Source organism: Scophthalmus maximus, chromosome 15, assembly GCF_022379125.1.
Source record: "Scophthalmus maximus strain ysfricsl-2021 chromosome 15, ASM2237912v1, whole genome shotgun sequence".
Classification (NCBI taxonomy): Eukaryota; Metazoa; Chordata; class Actinopteri; order Pleuronectiformes; family Scophthalmidae; genus Scophthalmus; species Scophthalmus maximus.
Window position 1 is genome coordinate 16,274,346 of NC_061529.1, and position 15,248 is coordinate 16,289,593.

Consider the following 15,248-nt stretch of genomic DNA (forward strand, 5'->3'; position numbering starts at 1 on the left):
GCATGGTTGCAGGTGTAGGTGGGCGCGCAGTGGACACTCTTCTATTGTGTGGGGTAAGCCACAAGAATCGGTGGGAAAATCCTGTAATACTACACATGTAACCTGTCAATGTTTCATATAAGATGAGTGTTAAATATGGTTAAGAATATGTGATAGAAGTTATGTTTGCATCCTGAAAAAACATCTCCCATATGAAAATGTCAGGTCATGTTAGCCTTATGGTAATGATTATGGTATGCAGGTATAATATTTTCGTAATCTTAGCACATTTGCACTAGGCACAAAGTGGAGCTGAGGCTGATGGGAATGTCATTGGTTCCAAGCTTTTACGAGTGCTTTCATACCTGCGACATCGAAGTGGATGACAAATCATTTCATTCTTTTATCAGCCCTTTTTTACCTTTTAGGACAGGACGCGTGGAGTCAGCTGTAAAAAACCGCCCACACGAATCCAAGGACACATAAACAGACAGGCCCTCGTATTATTCTGACCCCAGGAGGGAAAACGCCATGAACTCACTGAGTGGCTACAACTACATTTTTACAACTGTATATGACATGATATAAGGACAAGTCAGAACCGTACTGTAACAATATAATACTCAGTAACAGAGAAATATAATTAAATACTTCAGGGATATTTATAAGTGTCATGGTGGTATTAGAATGAGAAATAATGGATAGGCCCTAATACTACTATACTAGTATATACTGTAAAAAAATGAAACAAAAGTCATTACTGCAACTCCAATCTTAGGGGTATGATTAAGATTTATTTCAATTTGAAAATATACCCATAAATTTCTCATATGAAAACAATTATACAACCTTGAACATTTTATCACAACAAGATCACACAAGTTTAACAACCAATTCCCTGCGATACAAACAATTTCCCTTGATTTAACTTTTTTCCCCCCTAAACATTAAAAACTTAACACAAAAAAAATAAGAACAACCGAGAAGAAAACAACAAAGACCCATGAAACTAAACGTTCCACTACAACTTTCAAATTGCCATCTAATAAATACCCAGAACCCCTTTGGTGACCCAGGGAAGACCCCGGTCAGGCTAGCTTGAAGTGGTGTGATGAAAGAAAAATGCAAAAGGTGGGAAATTCAACCTATAAATCTGCGAAGCTCAACTTTGTCTTGTCCCTAAAAGGGCACCGGCAAGTAAATCTTTGCCACTGTGTATGGTCACTGACTCTTTTATATCATATCAAGGGATTTGTGTGGCAGGAAAATCTGCCCATGATTTATTTTTGTTATACAGTGGGTTTAACATGCCATTTCTATATAGCTGGAAGCCTTTCCAGGGTAATAACACCACTGACTACTGCTATTTCTCAGGGAAAGTGTCCAGTGTTACTGGAAAGTAAAGACAAAGCTCTGGTTTCACACTAACATTTCCTTGAGTTTAGAAAAAATCCCCATTTTAATGTTGGAGTCGTTCCAGGGGGGACAGTGACCCATTTCAAAATGTATGCAGCATTTCTCTTGTATATGATAATTGTGATTTTGCATACAAACACAGATAATCCTCTGTTTTACTCAACATTAACAACACAGTTGTTACAATGACAGAACAAGAACAAAGGCCTGGGAAAATGCTTTGGCCCCTTTCGTTCATTTGAAATTGTTCCATCCAACAAGAAAGGCAATGCGTGCACATGCACAAAGAAACGCACGAATGCAACATGCGCACACCGATGCACTCACGCATGCGCGCACACATGAACACATCACGCCCCTTTCACACTGCAGCTGAGATGGGTATCAGACAGTTTAGTCCTGACATGTTACAGCGATGATAGCTCTACTGCCACGCAAAGATGTCCCCTGTCACTCCCAGCGGCTCCCTCCTTCACCTTGATGTCACGGTGAGTCGACAACATCATTACTCATCACATCACCACTGAAACACAATGCTTTAGCGCAGCACTATATCACTCCCATATTGATATGTTGGTTATAGTATTATATTCATTGTACTGTATGAGAACATTATTTCATATAAACACGTCCAAGACAAGTTCAATGTATCACTTTTATATTCACATGTCCACTTTATCACAAGATCACTGCCAAATCGACACCCACTATAATAGTACATCACTTTCGTTTGTCACAAATCCAATGTGTCATAGAAAAAACCTTTTTTATCAACTGATATGTGTGTTTTGGATTTAGTTATCATATATGTCTGCATCACTTTCAGATCATTTTCATGTTGACCCGTCTTGGGCCGCTTGTTTCATTCACCTCAGCTGCTGCCCCGTTGGATTTGCGAGGGACATATTCGATATCAAAGTTGCTCTTATGGCGCCCTTTCCCCCGGCTCCAGGCGAACAGAAGGAGGAAGCAGAACACCACAACACCTAGGAAGGACAGGCAGCCCATGGCTGTAGATATAATGATAGTCTTAAGGTCTATCGGGACTGTCATGTTGTACAGTATTGTCCCATTCCCCCATGTGCTGTTAGAGTCTGTCAGAGAGTTTGAGCTCCTGTTGCTATAGGGAGATCTGTCCCCAATGCTCAGGCTCTTCACAGCTAAAGAAGCCGACAGACTTGCATTGCCAGCAGGGTTACTGGCGATACACCAGTACACCCCGCTGTCGTGCAGCTCCGCCGTCTTGATCTCCAGGGTACCATCTGGTTGGACTTCCACCCTACCACTGCTCTTGGCTGTGATATAGCGTCTGTGAGGTGTAATCCAGACCACTGAGGGCCGCGGTGCTCCCTCCGCCATGCAGCTGAGGCGGGCGGGCTGACCCTCATCCGCCATCAGCAGCTGTGTGATGTTGGGCCCAATTCGTGGTTTAGTGCAGGTCATGTACCTGGACACCAGAGGCTCCTTGAGGTCACGCAGAGTTTTCCCTAGGAGGTGCTCGGGGGCAATGCACTCGGGCTGGACATCCAATATCTGCAGATTGGGGGGCTTGTGGCTATTGAGCAGCCAAAGCAATCTGCAGTCGCACACTAATGGATTTCCTCCCAGACAAAGCCTCTGGAGGCCCTCTGGTGATGCGAACACTCCCCTCTCCAGAGAGTCCAGGCGGTTCTGCGACACATCCAGTAGTTGCAAAGACTTGAGGCCCACAAAAGCAAACGGCTCGATAGAAAGCAGCTGAGCGCCTTGGAGGCGGAGCTCCATCAGATGTGGAAGTTGGCCCAGCTCTCCCTGATGGATGTGCTGGATGCGGCAATTGGACAAGTTGAGATGTGTGAGGTAGGGCAGGTTGCGCAGCGCTGTGCCGGGGAAGGCAGACAGGTTGGTGTTGGTTATGAACAACATTGTGAGGTTGAGTCCATGCAGTGAGAGGGGGGGCAGTGTGTCCAGCCAGGGCCAGTAATCAATCTCCAGTCGGCGAAGGCGAGACAGCCTCTTAAATGAGAAAGGCTTTAGAAAACTGATGCTCAGGTAGCGCATGCGCAATTCCACCAGACTGTGCAGATGTGCCAGAGCATCAGTAGGGATCACTGTCAGATTGGAACGTTCCAGGGTCAGAATTTGGAGTCCAAGTAATCCCGTAAAGGCCCGCTGAGAGATGAACACTAGCTCGTTGTCACCCACCTCCAGGGACGTCAACCTGCGCAGATCTTGGAAGGCATGATCCAGGAGAACCACCAGTCGGTTGTGGCTGAGGTCAAGGTGGGTGAGGTTGGTCAGGCCCGAGAGCACACCGGCAGGAACCAGCTGAAGCAAGTTGCTGCGGAAGCTGAGCGAGCGGAGGGCAAGCTGAGAGCGAAAAGAGCCGGGCTCCACCACGCTGATGAGGTTGTCGCTGAGATCCAGGTCCTCCAGCTGCAGGAAGGAAGTGAAGTTGTCCGGCGTGACGATGCGTAGCTTGTTCTTGCTGAGGTCCAAGACGCGCGTCTCGATGGGGATGCCCTCGGGGATGGTGGGCAGGCGTTTGCGGTGGCAGCTGACCGACTTGCTTTGGGCAGAGCACTCACATCGGGCGGGGCAGCTCAGGGCTGAGCTGGCCAGGAGAAGCAACAAGGCCCCGCCCAGGATGAGGTGGCAGTGATGCGGGGCTGGCTGTTGCATGTCTCTTTTACCCACGTTGCCCTCTGTCATGGCACAGCTTCTTGTCCATACAGAGCACCATCACGGATAAGCCCTGCAAGACACGATACATGAACAAAAGATGTGTTAGACACGCTGCACATCCGTCTCTCCTCCTACTTGCCCGCGCCTTCTTACATTTTCAACCTTCTACACTTTATGTCCGCTTAAAACTGCCAAGTCCTTTCTCTCGTAATGAACGGTCCCTTTTTTTTCCCGGCAATGGGGATATAATGGAATTAAAATTCTCGGCAGGGCGAAACTCAGCAAGAGAAGTATCAGCGGCAGATAAAATGGGAACGCTCATCAGCGTGTGAGCACAAAAGGTTGCAGGCCAACAGGAGATGTTTTATAGAGGATAGAGAGGATAGAAGATGTTTCAGCTCAATTGCGAGGAATGACCCTCGTTCGGGCGCAGCGAGGCCTAGTGCCCGAGTGGATCTGTTGTGCCTGCGTCTGCGCGTGAGTGTGTTTTGCGTCACAGATAATGGCGTGTACAGTGTGTGTGTGTGTGTGTGTGTGTGTGTGTGTGTGTGTTTGTGGTAGGGTTGGTGGTGTGGCAAATGGAACATGTGGCAAGTGTTAAATATAGAGAGTAAAATGTGTGTAAGTCGGTCTGCAGAGACAACACTATTTGCCAGGCACATGCAAATCTGGTAGGACGAGTGGGAATTAAAAAAAAAAAAACCAGTGTATGACTCCTTAATAAGTAATCGGCAAACTGAGTCACCTCACTGGCTCAATGGTTCATTTTACGTACACTGAATATATTCAATATTTTCACGCTAAATAAATAAAAGAGCGAGCAATAAACACGCGAGCCGTGAAAAAACAACAGGTGCCTACATTTACATACTCCTCACAACCACTTGTATTTTTTCACCACTCTTCCAGTTGAGGGTGTGTGTGTGTGTGTGTGTGTGTGTGTGTGTGTGTTTGTGTGTGTGTGTGTGGGGGGGGTTATGAAAGGGTCATGAAAGTTGATGTTGAGTTCATGTTAAATAGATGATATTTTTTCTGTACACTATGGAGTAACAAAACTCAGCAGCAAACCGCATGGACAGCTGCTGCTGCTGCTGCTGATGTTATGGCGTCGCTTTCTGCCTCACGTCGCCGGATAACGGCACTTTACACGTCAGAACTAATAGAAACAAGGAGAAGAACATGACGTCATCCCAGGCAGGTGGAAGAATACGTGAGCAAATCGGGACATTTACAGTCCTTTCTTCAAACATTCCAGTAGTTTCTTGCGCATTCATCGATTCGCATCTGTGGACGTTGTTTGGATTTTTCTGGTTATCTTTTACATTTTGATCATATACTCAGTGAAACGTGGCTCCAAATCCCAACCACGTGCGCGCGCTCGTGTGTGTGTGTGTGTGTGGGGGGGGGATTCATCGGAGAGGAGCGATGACGACAAGGTAATGGGGGAAAAAGAGTTCAACTGTTGAACACCGTGTTCTCTGAAAGCCTCGGCTCAGATTGGAACAGACCCTGTCGGAAAGAAAGAAACCAGCAGCCACAGGTTGTTGAACTGACAGATGGCTGCGCAGACGAGCGCGGCTCACCATAATTGACCCATTAGCAGTAGTATCCGTATTCTGCTCGTGGCCCCCTTTTCGCCAATCAGGTGCGCGGGAAACGCGAGACACAAGCCGCGGGAGGAGGTCAACTTCTGATGCGCCGTCGTGAAAGAGAAGCCACGGGGAAATGCCCCAAATATGAAAGGCGCATTCAGAGATGCCTTTTTTTTGGGTCTCCGACTGCGTGCGGACGAGCTCTGTCCATCACTGCAAAAAGTATGGTGCTGCCAAGGTAAGCAGACGATGAGCACGCAGACGGACACCTGCGTGACTCTGACAGTGAAGTGAGTGGCATTCAGAAAATAGCTGAGATGAAGGCGGAGTGGAGCGCACACACACACACACACACACACACACGCTCACTCTTATTCTTTCCCACAGCACTCACCCCTCCGACAGCACCGCTCGCATCTCCGTATCTCTCCCCTCTCTCCCTCCGCTCTCTATCACCGTTTTATCTCTCCGTCCTCCCGTTCGCTCATCTTCCACCTCGCCCCTTCCCTCTCTCTTCAGTCCTGCCCGGCCTTGGGGGGGGGGGGGGGGGGAAAAAGAAGCCCCAGTCCGTTCGCCAGTCGGTCCCCGCAGGCTGGGCTTCTTATCGATCGCCGCGCAGACACATCAGATGCCAGGAATGTAGCCCCTTAACAAAGAGCAGGCCGTTGCCACAGCAACTACGAACCCTCGCTCCCATCCGCTCTGCGCAGGCTGCCAATCAAATTAACGGGGAGAAAGAGAGGAAGAAACAACGTAAGGAGGGTGACAATTTTCCTTTGGTCTGGCGTCGAGGGGAACACACAAATAGAACAGAGGCTGGGAAATTCCGTTTCACTGGTGAAGCGGGGCCTTGTTGAAGGTGTTTCCGAGCTGCCACTCCGACCGCCTCGCTATTTGTCGACCCGTCTTCTCGCCCATCCATCTGGCGCTCTGGTAACTATCTCTGTCTCTCCACCTTATTATCCGTCTACCGGCCTACTCCTCTCTTTGTGCACCGGTCTGCCTTGAGACCCCCAGCCTCTGTTCCTCCTCTCGATGAGCAGCCTCCTCTGCTCAATAGACACAGTTGTGGGACACACTCTCCGATGTGTGCGGAGCGAACACTGCAGCCCTGACGATGATCTGACCTCGTGGCACAAAAAGTAGATGAGGTACAGTAAGGTTTGGCTTCTTTGTCGTATTTTACATTTTGAATGACAGAATTACGGTCAATGTCATTCATGAAAGACTGAAGTCTGTTACATTTTTTCTTTTTTTTTGACAAAATGATGATCTCTCAAACAACATGTCCCCAGATTAAGATAATATTCCAGCACTTTTACAAGTGCATAACCTTGACAAAAGGATCCAGGGCAGCTTTGATTCTCCTGATTCTCCCCGATCCATATCTGGCATACAGAGCCCTCTTTTTCCTCCGACGGCTTTCTTCCTTTCTTTCTTTGGGTTCTCACTTATTTGCCTTTAAGACCTTTTTTTCCTCCTGCCTGCACAGAATAACTTACATGATGAAGGCAGAAAGTGATACGATATCAAAATATGTGATGCTTCCGAGTGGTTTTAAATAATACAAAATTATGCTGACACAAATATTCGAGAAGAAGCGGTTTGACAGTGGCCGTCACATATGGCAAATCGCTGACCTGTAACGCGGTTAACATAAGCGCGACTAAGTCACTTCTTCACACATCGGCCGGGGTTAAAGAAATATTTTGAGGTCCCTGCTAGAAGTGAAGCAGCTGGTGAGAATTCGCCAGGGATAAACCAGCTTGTTTCGACAAGAGCTCCTTTTGGCCAACAAAGTAGAAGCTTTTCAGACTTTCGGGGAAACGACAGGTGGTGGAATGAGCGGAAGGCAGATGGGACAAAAATACCTACATTTTTTAAACGTAAGAACGGGAAGCAACAGTTCATGGGAAATGGGGTCCCCAATTCCAGAAGCAACATACAGAACAACTACACGCAATACGCAAAAGGATACCAAATGTGTATTCATGTGCAGATATTTAACTGTATGACATTTTTTTAAGCTGCACCGTTTCATATTAACAACGAAGTTGGTTGTAGAAATGAACCCACAGGTAAAAGGTGGTGATTATAACAGTTCCCCTCAGCGTTGAGGACCATTTCAGCAACTTCTAGCCCCTGCAATTTTATCGTTTTGATTCACAAATAATAATGATATTAATAATTTATTATTTCTATCGCGCTTTTCACAGACCCAAGTCAAAGTCCTTTACATAGCAATGGTAATACAAGTAATAAAAACAATGTACAATTACCAAACACAATAAAAGCAGTGAAATTTAAAATTGAAATGAAAAAATATGGTTAAAAACTGGTTTATATAAACAAATAAATACAGCTTTCCAGTGAAAGGTCACCTAGCTCTAGTGATCCGATCAAAATGTAACGCTAGATGTAAATGTGACTAAGTCTAACTCGGAGCGTTAGACCGGTGAATGACAGAAACACCAGTACGTTGCTGCAGCCACAAAGGAAATGTGGTCACATAACCTAAGTCCACCATTAAGTTCGTAGATAGGCTCATGTCGCAGTATAGTTAAGGGGAAAACATCTCGGATAAGAGCTAATCAACCCAACGTGGGCCGAGGACAGCAGGGAGAGGGATCCGTCGTGGACCAGCTCACTAAATGCCGGACTGGGCGAGTCACCAAGGCTCTGGATTAGGTGGATTCTTTTTTTTCTGAAGTCCTGGCGAAGCGCGATGGAGAAATTTTTACCAGCGGCAGCCATGATAAAATACCAGCAATGTGCTGCAACATATTTGTAGACTCTCAAAGCAGTTGACACGGTATTGTCTTAAGCTCGACCAGAAGAGTGCTGGCCAACCGACGGATGGAGAATTGACAGTCAATCAAAATTCAGCACTATTGATTTTATTCGCAACAAAAATTTTTGTGAGCGGACGTTGGACTCACGTTGGCTTGACGGACAGACACGCAGCTTCAAATGAATTCTAACGCTGCACCATGTCTGTTCAATGAGCAAATGACGGTTTGCAAACATGTTCACGATTATGTATCCAATCAGGTGATAGCAGAATTACGAATGTATGTTATACCGCCCTTCACCGGCTTGTTGTCCTCAACTCATCACCCTAGTATGACTCGCATGCCCTCTGACCGGGCCTATGAGTATACAGCTATGGTTCTGATAGCCTGGTGGCCATATCTCCTCTCCCTTCGACGTAAACATGTTTTTGTGTGGAAATTCTTGGAGCCGACCGTGTCATTGCCAAGATGGAAGACATACAAGATCCCACAGAATTCTGGCTCTATGGTAATGGTAGTGGGTCACTGCGAAGGGGCAGCCTACAGGGTTGAGCGTTTTGGGATTTGGTTCTGAATTGGATTAGAGTCACAGTGAGACTGTGGAAAATCTGACAGCCGAAAAAAGGAGCTGTAGGGTGACGCATGAGTCATGGCGAGAGCGAAGAGAGCCGAGTATAAAATGAAGCAGAAATGTGTGTAGAAATGAGAGAAGCCATGCTTATGAGATTAGATGGAACCCTTGTTTGCTCGGGTTGACTGTGATTTTTCTAATGTGATTTGAACCTGAGTAAAGCTTGAAAAAACTGATTGCAGCGGCTCCAGGATATCTCCATAATACTCGAGCGACACTCTTAGCACGCGTTGATTTGAATCTGCGGGCCCCTCTGTCAAGACGGGAACATTAAACCCTCGGTCCATTATCGCACCACTCTCCAAACCCGTTGGCCTCTGCGAATGCAATTTAGACCGAGGAGGACATAACTGGACTGTACCAATTAATTTTTAAAACGACTCTAAATTACAGTATCGATTGCTACAAAATTATTAATGAATCCCTGATGAATTTCATTGACGGAGTTGCGCTTGACACCATCCTATTTGCCCTTAGGTGTCCGCTGAATAAGTGCTTTTGTGAGGAGTACTATCTGCAGCACTGCAACTTGAATCTAATGTTTCTGGCACAGTTACCCCAAATGTGTGGTATAAAACATTAAAAGGCATGAGTTGTTTCTGTGCGCACGGCACACAATAATCTCAACAGTAAATCCTCTTCCCTCTTCCCGCAGCCTTGCAAACACGAGGCTTCGAATTCATTTACACAGCCGCAATTATTTCCCGCCCGGCTCCTTGGAAAGAAGTCATTATTATTTTCCTCAACATAACTCTTACTGCGTTCACTCCCACTACGACCTCTGCGAAAAAGATGTTCAATGCTCATTTTACACTTGTTTGCACATTTGAAGAAAGCATGTATCTGTTGTTGGTTTTCATTGGATCACTGCACTCACAAGAAAGTGCAAAGTACTCATTCATCCTATTGTTTTCCCCTTGAAACATTAAACACACGCGCAACTGTTCTGGCTTTGCTCATTTCCACATATGACAGTGGCATGAATAATGGAATTGTTTCACATGAAAGAGTTCACATGTAGGGCGATTATTGCCGCAGTGCGAGCGCATGACATAACATATACCCTGCATGTTAATTAACCTGATAGGACGTATCTTTGAACCAATAATCCCTTTTAGCATCTGCGCCTTCATGCGCCAACAAATGTGCGTGCGAATTGCGCTGACAGGGTTTCTCATGGAATTTGACGGTAATGTCAAGAGGACGTCTTCGGGTGACACAGTTAATAAAACAAAAGACGAGGGATACGTATTCTACTCACCAAGTCGTCTAAGTGAAATTAAAAAATCAAACACTGATTGCCCTTTTTATGTCCACACCATTATGGAAGACGTAGAGAAAGAGAAGCAGAGGAGCTCCGTGACTTTTGAGCTTTAGGACAGCTGAAATGTAAATTGTGCAAAAAAGGCCCAGCGATGCAACAACTAATGCCCCGCTCAAGTGAATGATAATTCACTGTGTGTTCAGCACAAATACTAACAAGCCAAATTTAATTTTCTATTTCGGGAATCGCGGCGCCGGGCACACCCACTGACCACCCTGCAGAGTGCAAAACGTCTTTTTGGAGCTGCTGTTGGGATATTGGAAGTTGAACCGCGTTCTCCTCGGCTAATTGGTGCCCGTGCATGCAAACTCCTGCCAATTAAACCGCTCCCTTTCTGCACCAGTGGCCATGTTTCCTCTGAAGCGGTGCCTCGTTTGAGCCATCAGCAGCGTACCCCGTCTTCCACCCTTGTGTGTCGGCCGCGCTGCGGGCGCACGCGGGGATGTTGCTCTGCCCCGCGGCCTCTGGATTTAGAGAAGTCTGACTACGACACCACACCCTTCAGGATTGAGACAAAGAGCACTGACGCTGACACGGTTTGCACCTCAGCTTCCATATGGACATGGATAATGTGAAATTATATTCCTCCCGCTGGCCGGATTATGTCACAATATCTTGTGCCAGTTTTTCCCCCGCTTGTCACACTGAAACAATGAAATTCAAATTCAAGGCCCTTTCAGATATGATCAGTGTTTCATGCACATAACAGCGATTTTACATGCTGGTACCGTGTCCAAATAAGCATCCAAAGTCACTTCAAACGCAGAGGTTGCGAAGACAATATTTGTAGGTCAGCCACAGCAACATTTTCTGAATCGCTTTCAACTGGCTCTGAATTGAATATCTTCATATTCATGTAATTTGTGCAGCAGCACATGGTTAAATATAGACAGTGAGAAATTATATTGACCGACATTCTTCTTCAGTTCTAACCAAACGGGAGGAATTGAATGAATATCCAGCAGAATGCTTTATACAGACATTAGATGTCTTATATCATTCATAGATTTACTATATGCCACGTAAAAGGGTTGTTCATAGAAAAGAGCAGATCATTCTGCAGGTCTCTCTCAGCACTATGGAGCATTTACCATCATTGTTTTTTCACACGCATGTTTACAGTCGCAGTCGACGGCAGTTTTTTTGGGGGGGGGGATCGAGTGAAGTTAGTGACAAGTTGGTGGACATGATGGAAGGTTGAGCAGCTAAAGAGCGAGAGACATATCTCTCTAGAAATGCGGAGACCAAATCAGAGCTAAAGGGATTGTGAATGTTGGAGACACAGGCATTAACCAAACCAGGCATTAAGGCAAAAAAATGATCTATCAGCCTGCACGTGACAAATTGAAAACACGCCTCTTCCTGCATATTAATATTTCTAACTCAACACTGTTCTCTACAATTCCATCTCTTGCGAGCCAGGGACCGAAAAGCGTTTTTTGGCGCTTTCTGTAAATGTCTAGTCTAAGCCATAGCAAACATTAATGTAAAGGACACAAATGAAAAATAAATTCCTTCCTTTAATATAAAGAGGAAGGCTGCGATGTTACAAAATTCCATGACTCCAAAAACCTGTTGAGGTCCTTGATCCCCCCCACACACACTCAAATGTGTCGCTAAAGGAAGTGAAAATTGTGCATCAGTATTCATTCTACATTGTACATTTACTCTATATTCTTCCTTCAGCACCGCTGTCATTGAAGGACATGTCTCACAGTGATCAAATCATGTGAAATGATTGCCCGAGAAGACGCCTCTGCCTTATTTCAATGGCTGCTTGGGTTTCCAGCAAAAAGGAATAATACGATTTTCAGAGTGTGTCGACTGGCATTACGTTTCCTTCCCTACCTTGGCGAGTGTAATGTTGAAAGGCGTATATCTCTCACCCCCTCATCCCCTTGTTGTCGCTTATAAACCAGTGTTACTTGAAGGACACCCACCATATTAGCTTTCTGTCTAATTTTAGTCCGGGGAGGTAGAACTCATCCATTTTTCATGGCATACGTATAAGACTCACTGGCTCTTTCCCCATTCACCACAACAGGATTTGTCCTCGCGTATCAAACCAGACTTGTCCTGCATCCGTTATCTTCTGCGCACCACGTCCACGAAGAGTGGCTCAAAACAGCATTAATGTCTAGTTGCAAGTTTCAGTTTGGTCGGAGTGCCACCCGAGGATCACTGCAGCTGGGGTAGGGGTCGGGCTTATCCTCTGTCGGGCTTGTTTGCGAGATTCCAACAACCATACTGGAAACACCAAAATCGTGCACATGCAAGGTTTCCACTTGACCAAAGAAATTCGACGCACTCTTTAACGAATGATTTGCAACTTCAGAGAAGTGGAGGAAGCTCTGTGGCTTTCTTCAAAACTTGGTTCCTTTCAATCTCAGATGGTACCGAGCCACAACAGCAAAGAGGCTTAACCGCTTTAATAGGTTGAGTGTCAACTTAATTCCTATCCCTTGGCTATAAAAAATAAAAAGGGAAAAGAGCCTGTTGATGTGAGATGGTCTCCACATATTTATGTCTGCCACAAAAGTCAGGGGAGGCATTTGTACTGTCCTAGTAGGAGCACGGCGCAATTATACGGTGCACATATCGATTCCGAGTATCGATTAAGGTCCACCCTTGATTTTTAAGATTCAGCAGACGGTTCTAAGGACGTGAGAGAAAACGAGGACAATGGCAAGTACACTCATTTGAAAAACTGCATGGAACGTCATAAACAGAGGCAGATGGACCCAAAAATTTCCGGCAGGGAATTTGACTCCGTCCCAGGCCACCCTGTTCATACGAACCACCAGACCGCTAACCCTATCTGTTGATCTAACAGGAACCAGACTGGTTATGATATTTGCCCACCGTGTGTTCATATGGGAGGAAATTTATCTAGATTACAAAATAGAGAAGTTTGGGACCGATAAACGAGTAGCCCCTCTGAATACTGAGTTTTCAACGTATGCTTTGCGCGATGGGTGAACCCTTCAATACCTCACCAATAACTCCAAACTCCAGAATAAACCAATCATTGCACATACAGATGTGCACAGATTTTGGGACACCGCCGCAGGACTGATGCTGCGTGCCATTCAAAGTGAGAGATTGGTATTTCCCAGTTGAAATTGTCAATTTTCACCAAGCATAAAGCATGGCTGACTATGACAAACACAGATTGGACAATCAGCATTGCAGCCACCTTGTTATACGTCAACAAAATATTAGAGGAAAAACAGTGTACGAGGTCAGAGACAGCCAAAATGACCCCTCGAGTCCAAGGGAAGTGTCTCAGTACTCCCGACAGGCAGCCAGTGATGAATTTTAAATTCACTTTAAGAAGCTCAACATGAATGGCCAACTACATCGTGTCACCGTGTTGTGATTCTAAGAACCGAGGCTTTGAGGAAAGTCAACATCAACAGCTTGATCCAATAACTGCAAATGGAAACAGACAAGTATAATGCAACAGCTTCATTCATTAGTTTAATTACGTTTCCACGCGCCATAGCCCTGATACACGAATACAGGGAGAAACACATATATTGGAACAACTACAACATTCAAATGAGTAATTATTTCTCACGGTAAAAAAGAATGGTGGGACATGGGCTTTTGTTCTGAGACAGGATAAGAAGACAAATATCTCTCTCTTCTCCATCCCTTGAAAGTGAAGGTGAGAAGCGGAGACAGTATAAAATGGACGTAGTCACCGGGTATGGAAGACAAAGCCAATGAGGAAGTTCTCTGGAATCACCAGCAGAGGGCGACTCACTGGTTACAAAAAATAAGTCCGTTTGCATAGAGGTCTATGAGAAAACGACTCTATGTCTCAACTGATTTATAATAACAGTAAACCATTTTCCAGATGAGTTTATGGTCTCGATCGCTAGTTTTAAGCCTCCTTCAATACAGCATGATGTTCATTTAGTAAGTTATGGTTGCATTTAGAGTGAATTAGGCGATAAAGCAACGGTATGCATTAGTGCGCGGATACAGCGAGACTGACAGCTGGTCCGTCCAATGGGCTCATAGCTGCAGGTGTAGGTGAGCGTGCAGTGGACGAGCTCCCAGTCAGACCCACCCCCAATGCTATGTTGCAAAAAAACAAAAACCAAGATGGCGCTGGTCAAAATGCTAAACTGGAGGCTCCACGACAGCAGTTCACAAACCAGCGGGTGACGTCGCGGCGGGTTGACACTTGGTCCGAAACGTAACTCGTATATTGCTCAAAAATGTAAATGTTTTATCTCATTCATTTAAATTAATAACGGGAGGTTACACAATGGAATAATTTGCTCACTGATTACTGCAGTCTTCTTGGCCTCAAGAGGAAATGGGCAGAGACTATACGGCCCAAAGTGGTGACGCACACAATCTTTTACATTGTGTTTTGTTTTCGGATTGAACAAACTAGATATAACAATGGTGAGCTTTTGAGGTGGTGCTGGGACTTTTTAGTTGTTGTCGTTAGCTTCATCTTTATTTTATTTGACAGGCACAGTGCATATTAATAAATTAAATTCTGTAAATATACCAGATTTAGCCAAAAGGCAAATTTCCCATCTGCAGTCCCTGGCCAGATGTTACAATAGGCTCCCCAAAAAGCAAATGAACACAACAAAGGAAGATGGGTTGAGAAAAACAGTATCTAAGATAAAAACAACACTTGTGATAAAACATTAATAAAAATCTACACATAGAACGGTCTGCGCGCTGGATACCGATTTTCATAATTTAAAAATAAATAATTTCCACTGATAGTAACCCCGCCACCTCTTATATTCATTGTAGTTTGAAAAGTCTGTCGTTTCCTTTTTTAGCTGCCAAGGGATTGGAGATTACAAAATGCTCTT

The 15,248-nt window shown here is 45.3% G+C and overlaps 1 protein-coding gene across 3 annotated transcripts in view; it reads right to left on the bottom strand.

Moving 5' to 3' along the window:
• Positions 1–753: 753 nt before the first annotated feature.
• Positions 754–15,248, bottom strand: part of lingo2b (leucine rich repeat and Ig domain containing 2b) — a 31,655-nt gene continuing 17,160 nt past the window's right edge. For 2 of the 3 annotated variants that reach the window (XM_035611260.2, XM_035611261.2), the window contains exon 2: positions 754–4,129. In XM_035611260.2, coding sequence (XP_035467153.1) covers positions 2,218–4,086 — 1,869 coding nt within the window. In that variant the 5' untranslated portion in view covers positions 4,087–4,129 and the 3' untranslated portion in view covers positions 754–2,217. Of the gene's footprint in view, positions 4,130–6,045; positions 6,122–15,248 lie in introns of those variants that run through there. The other variant, XM_035611262.2, reaches the window with a different exon arrangement.